The 6,428-nt window shown below is 44.2% G+C and overlaps 1 protein-coding gene across 1 annotated transcript in view; it reads left to right on the top strand.

The window, feature by feature from the left end:
* The first annotated feature begins 2,327 nt into the window (after positions 1-2,327).
* The window catches only part of ptk2ba (protein tyrosine kinase 2 beta, a), a 36,687-nt gene continuing 32,586 nt past the window's right edge, over positions 2,328-6,428 (top strand). Inside the window, exons 1-12 of the mRNA XM_056301051.1 lie at positions 2,328-2,527; positions 2,671-2,953; positions 3,085-3,263; positions 3,585-3,672; positions 4,007-4,086; positions 4,331-4,381; positions 4,912-4,966; positions 5,117-5,257; positions 5,401-5,475; positions 5,611-5,712; positions 5,799-5,916; positions 6,089-6,128. Coding sequence (XP_056157026.1) covers positions 2,753-2,953; positions 3,085-3,263; positions 3,585-3,672; positions 4,007-4,086; positions 4,331-4,381; positions 4,912-4,966; positions 5,117-5,257; positions 5,401-5,475; positions 5,611-5,712; positions 5,799-5,916; positions 6,089-6,128 — 1,130 coding nt within the window. The 5' untranslated portion in view covers positions 2,328-2,527; positions 2,671-2,752. The remainder of the gene's footprint in view (positions 2,528-2,670; positions 2,954-3,084; positions 3,264-3,584; positions 3,673-4,006; positions 4,087-4,330; positions 4,382-4,911; positions 4,967-5,116; positions 5,258-5,400; positions 5,476-5,610; positions 5,713-5,798; positions 5,917-6,088; positions 6,129-6,428) is intronic.

The raw sequence follows: 6,428 nt of genomic DNA, 5'->3' as shown, positions 1-6,428 counted from the left end.
CCAGAGGCTACAGACTGACGGTGTGTGTACACGTGTGTGTGTGTGTTTTGTGGGACAGGATGTGGAGAGTGGGTGAAGGTTACAGGGCGGATCTACAGGATGTCACAGCAGAGAACGCAGACATAATACATGGAGGGTTTCACAGATACATCACGTGTGATGATGCCTGAAAAGGCCCGCGGTGGTTCTTCTTTGCTCTATCATCTCTCCCTTTCCCTTTTCCTCTTTCAGTCTATCTATCCCTCCCTTTCTCTTCTCTTTCAGTCTGTCCGTCCGTCTATCTTTCCATCCATCCACGTTTCCATATTGCATTACTTAAACATCCAGTGCTTTAGACGAGTGCAGGGTGAAGACGCGGGAGAGAAAAAGGAGTTTACAGTAAAACTGGTCAAAGATGAATCGGTCTCTTTCACCATCACGTCTACTTTCCTTTCTCCATACAATCATTTGTCTTTTTTTTTTCTTGTCCATATCTTTATGTGTGGCGTTCCAGAGGGTCTCTTAGAGAATGCCATTGCAGATTCATTATTTTATTGTACAATTGTACTATTGCACTCCGAATCAGACACGTGATGTCAGTGCTCTAGATAATGTAAGCAGATAATGTATTCACATTTACAAAGTTAGAAAACAGTTACGTCTCTAATCTATTTTCTCATTTTACATTTGTAAAATTAGTTTTACATTTTACAAATTTAAAATAATCAAAATAATTAAAGATTCAAAATAATTTAAAAAATGTAAAAATGTAAAATAATTATTCTAAAATGTAAAAAGATAAAAAAGTAAAATGATTAAAAAAATGTAAAATAATTTGACAAATGTAAAATTATTTTACATTTGTAAAGACAAATGATCATTTGCAATGATCATTTATCTTTTGCAATAATTGCCAGCCATTGTGTTCAAATTTTAAAAAGTCCATCTTTGTCTTGAATGACACACTCAGAATGTCAAGTCAAGTCAAATTTATTTATATTGCACATTTCTTACACAGGGCGGGATGGTGGTGCAGTGGTTAGCACAGTCGGCTCACAGCAAGAAGGTGCTGGGTTCAAGCCCCGGGATAGTCCAACCTTGGTGGGGTCGTCCTCTGTGTGGAGTTTGGATGTTCTCCCTGTGTCTGTGTGGGTTTCCTCCGGGTGCTCGGGTTTCCTCCCAAAGGCATGTAGGTCAGGTGAATCGGCCGCACTAAATTGTCCGTGTGTGTGTGTGTGTGTGTGTGTGTGTGTGTGTGTGTGTGTGTGTGTGTGTGTGTGTGTGTGTGTGTGTGTGTGTGTGTGTGTGTGCCCGTGTGCCCTGGCGGCCTGTCCAGGGTGTCTCCCCGATTGCCACCCAATAACCACTGCAATAAGCTCCTGCGACTCTGAGAGCAGGATAAGTGGTTTGGATAAATGGACGGATGGATGGTTTTTCCTACACAGGGCAACAACACAATGTGCTTTTCATAAAGTGACAATACAATGGCAACACAATCATGAAAGTGCAAATGCAGAAAATAAATATCAACAGGTGTTAGTGCATTTATACAGGAAGTGGTGCAGAATATACAAATATCAAAATATACAAAACGCACACACATGCCCCCCCCCACACACACACACAAAGAACTTAGCCATAGGCTGTTGTGAAAAGTAAAATTTTTTATCTGTTTTTAAGATTTCAGTAAAAGAATGCAGTCTTAGTTTCTCAGAAATGTTTCTGAAATTGCCCAGTGTTGTTTATTTGGAGGGTTAATGATACATTTATCACTGAGAGAAGCAGTTGTGGTATTTCTAGTGCAACAGTAGGCCTATTATTTCTAAATGCAAGTTGCAGTAACCCTACTGTCTTTAGTCCTTGACCCATGTAGTTATAGTACTACTAGTAGTTGTAGTTTTTAAATGACCCTTAATCTAATTACCATGCTGTTAGTTCCCATTCCGCTTCTTTAGTCTAAATGCTGTAATTTCACCGTCGCACGTTACACCGTGGAGTATAGTCAAACTCTGCAAACTCAAACATAGCCATCCATTTCCAACTTAGGTGTCCTCCAGCTGAATTTGCACAGCAGCTGATCTAGAATGAGCAGGTCAGGGTGGGGTTTGCATATATGGTTCACAGTCGATGCCACAACACCATGTTAGACTTTCATCCAAAGGGGCCACCGTTGCACTTTTTTTTTTTTGTGATGAGGAAGTGAACATTCGATCGTGCCACTTCTGAAACAGTGTGGGTGGGTTGTGGTGTTGGACTGTGCCACTGCGAGTGTGAAATGGGGTGACGAGGCGGTTTCATCAGAGCGGTCGGCCTTTCTGTGAGCGTTTTGTCAACTTCCTTATTTTGCTCATGCGTACCCGTTTCCTCTTTCGACAGCTTCTTCTTCATGGCACAGGCTAGGACAAGTAAGTCCGGTACCTGCCAAAAGAGGACCAAATTTTAAAGAATAAGTAAATAAAATCTTACATCGAGGACAAAACGATGCCTGGGACTGAACGGTGATGGCGTAAAGTGCTCACGTTCTGATGTGGAGCAGAGAATGAGACCGGTAAGTAGAGGAACCAAAGCAGAACTTGAAACTTCTCACCGGTCCTGGTAGGTGAAATGTGATCTTTGAATCTAACAGTGTGATAATGTGTGTTATATGTGTGTGTGTTTGCCTCTTGAACGTTGTGTGTATTGTGGTGCCAGGTGTGCAGTGCGTACGGCTGTGTCCACACCATGTGTGTTTGAAAGTTCATGTTCTGAGGGTGTGCTTACGTGCGTGTGTGTGATGTCGGGGGACACTACCACCTTGTCCTGGAGGAGCATGTCTCCGAACAGCCATTTAGAATCCTCGGACATGTCTCCCACGGAAATCATCGCCAGGGACGTGGGCCCCATGAAGATCGTCAAAGTGTGCTTCCTTAGCAACAGCTCCAACATGGGCAAGAACTTCAAACTGGTCCGCTGTGAAGAGACTTGGACAGTCAAGGTCGGTTCGACTCGGATCTACCCGTCTCTATTTTGCCGTCTTCTGACCTCTGCTCTCATCAACCCATACACACACACACACACACAGTGAAACTCATGTACACACATTCTCACCTCCCCGTGTCTTTCCAGGCCATCATCAACGTGGTGCTGAGCAGCGGGTGTGTTGGGCCGGAAATTAAGTACAGCCTGTGCTACGGCCTGCTCCTGAAACACCTCAAGTCCAGTGAGGTCCACTGGCTCCATCCCGACCTGACGGTGCCGGAACTCACACAGCAATATGAACAGCATCACCTGGAGGCCGAGTGGAGGTCAAGACCCCTTCATTTATTAAAGCGAGACAATCACAGTTTTAAACATTATTTCTACACACACACACATACGTATATATGGTTATATGTGTTTAGAGATATATATAATATGTATTATATAATATATATACATATATGTGTGTGTGTAGAGATATATATATATATAATATATAGCTAGCACTCCATCAGCAGACATATTACTGAGCAGATAGCTAGCTAGCTAGCTAGCTAGATAGATAGACAGATAGATGATTTGTCATCTTACTGCTTTTAGACAGTCCTCTGAAACATGAACGCTAATGGTGAGGCTTGTTTGTCCAGATACGACCTGAGGATCAGATACATCCCCGTAGACTTTATGGAGAAGTTCAAAGAAGACAGGACCTCCATGCTGTATTTTTACAATCAGGTCAGTGTGTGTGTGTGTGTGTGTGTGTGACAATTATTGACTTATGCCAGATTTGTAGAAAGCCCTGCTATTTTTCATTTGCCTCTGATGAAACAATGTCACTGAAGTAATCTGCATCAACGTTTTAATATCCAGGAATGTGAGGTAAAATAAAGTGTAGTGTTTTATATTGTGCATTTCTGTGTGTGATTGTGTGTGTGTGTGCATGCATGTGTGCATATGTGTGTATGTGCGTGCATGCATGAGTGTGTGTGTGTGTGTGTGTGTGTACGCATGCATATGTGTGTATGTGCGTGCGTGTGTGTGTGTGTGTGTGTGTGTGTAATAACCACAGGTGCGAAGTGACTACATGCAGCACTACGCCTCCAAAGTCAGCGATGGAATGGCTCTGCAGTTGGGCTGTCTGGAAATAAGGTATTGTGAGAAAAAGAAACTGCCCACAAAGACATACACACACACACACACACACACACACACACACACACACACACAAAGTTGTCACCTTACATACTTTGTTCTATGTTTCCTGTCTCTCGTCCTTTCTGTTAGCTAACAAACCAGAAAGGTGTCACAATAATCTTCATGTTTTTGTCAGCACATCAGATATGTTGGTATGAAATAACACAAACCTTCATTCACTGTGTTGCACCGTTTGCAGGAGGTCCTACAAAGATGGGCTGGAGAAAAAGTCCAACTTTGAACTGCTGGAGTAAGTCATAAATGTCTTCTGTGTGTGAAAGTGTGTGCATGCGTGCTGCATATGTCATCACCTGACCTGCAACCACCATTTTTACCGCCATTTTTACCAAGCGGTTTGAAGGGGAAGGTTAGCGGCAAAACTACCAGTTTGCATAAAGACTCACATGCTCTACTAAAAAATCTTTGCACAGATAACGCATCTTTAATTCAGTTCTATCAAACCATGTCAGGCTGTTTTTCAGCTGACCTCTCAAAACAGCAGGGAGACCCGAATCATACCGAGCTGTGCCACGATCCGCCTGCCCTTCACGTGAACCGTTTACAGCCGAATCGCAACGACCGGCACAGACTGTCATGTCTTAGAGTAGCCCAGAGACTCTGCAGACACATATGCATCTGAAATGTTGTTGTTTCAAAGCCGCAATCAGACCTACGTGTCATATCAGTCGCACTATCTGTCTCTCGCAAAAAAAAAAGATTTAAAAAATCAGCTTCTGCGATCCACTGTGTCAGAATTTTTGTCTTCTTCTCCTCCACCAGGAAGGATGTGGGGCTTCACTTGTTCTTTCCCATGGAGCTCATCAACAGCATGAAGGTATAGAGGCCCCACAAAGTCCATCTACTCCCCTGGGTTTGACTTCTCATATCCATAAGATGTTAAGATAGCTATGTCGTTGTTCCTTAGTTCAGCTTCTTTTACACACATCTATTTGTGTGTCTGTGTGCGTCTGTGTCTGTGTGGCAGCCGAAGCAATTGCGTAAGCTGGTCCAGCAGACATTCCAGGGTTACTCCACCCTGAGGGAGGACCAGTGTATGGACCGCTTCTTCACCACACTGGCCCAGTGCTACAACTACACACAGGAGAGCTTCGCCTGCCAACTGGTGGTGAGTGTTGTTTTCTTATCATGCTAAACTTGAGCGCTCAGAAACAACGCAGGACAGTTACAGTGTCGTGTCATGTCGTGTGTGTGTGTGTGTGTGTGTGTGTGTGTGTGTGTGTGTGTGTGTGTGTGTGTGTGCGCCCACAGCAAGACTGGAGTATAGCAGTAGAGCTGGTCATCAGCCCTGAAGGCATCAGCCAACAAGCTGACAAGCATGCAACAGTAAGCTCACTTGTTTGACAACAACAACAACCATAATGATAGTTTAAAGGTGAGTCCTTAGTTTGATTTGATCTCGTCTCATTTTTACCTCTGGTTAATTCTGCCTCTCTTCACCCCCCCACCACCACCGTCCAGCCCACCTGCCTGGCTAGTTTTTCCCAGGTGCGCAGTATCCGTGTCTCCAAAGACAGTGATGGTCAGGCACTGCTGACTGTCCAGATAGAGGGAACTAGACAGGTATAAAGACACACACACACAAATAATTTTTTGACTAAATGTTGTGCTCACGCAACTAACACTCTCCTTGATGCACCAACCCCAAGCCCCTGTCAGTCAACACCTCCTCCCTGGCTGTGGCAGAAAACATGGCCGACCTAATTGACGGCTACCACCGCCTACAGACCAACTCTGAAGGCACCCTCATTCATAGACTTGGTAAAGGTACAGCACACCTCCTCGCCTCCCTCACACCTCTTTAGGCCGTGGTGGTTTGGCCTCCTTTTGGGGTTTTGGTTTCATGGCTGTCACTGTCTGTGGTCCTTTGTGTGCCGATGTGCCTTAGCCTTTCAAAATTATGATGCAGAAATGTGTACCACTGGTCTTGCTCTCACAGGAAGAAGTACGGGGATTGCACTGCCGGACATCCCAAACCGGTGAGTGTGAATGTGTGTGTGTGTGTGTGAGTTGTTATTTTTCACATCAGTTTTTTACACTCCTGGTTTCCTCACCTACAATCCCCTCCACTTTTTGTTTTACTGACTGCAGAAGTCCACCTTACTGGCCCGGATTCAAGGCATAACGTATTTGTGTTTGTCAAGAGTCTTTAATAATTTATTCTTCATTTGCATGTGTGCCTGCATGTCTCTCTCTCTCTCTCTCTCTCTCTCTCTCTCTCTCTCTCTCTCTCTCTCTCTCTCTCTCTCTCTCTCTCTCTCTCTCTCTCTCTCTCTCTC

The sequence above is a fragment of the Lampris incognitus genome, chromosome 21 (genome assembly GCF_029633865.1).
Source record: "Lampris incognitus isolate fLamInc1 chromosome 21, fLamInc1.hap2, whole genome shotgun sequence".
In the NCBI taxonomy this organism is placed as follows: Eukaryota; Metazoa; Chordata; class Actinopteri; order Lampriformes; family Lampridae; genus Lampris; species Lampris incognitus.
The sequence above is the reverse complement of the archived record's forward strand: the minus strand, read 5'-3'. Positions and strand labels throughout refer to the sequence as shown.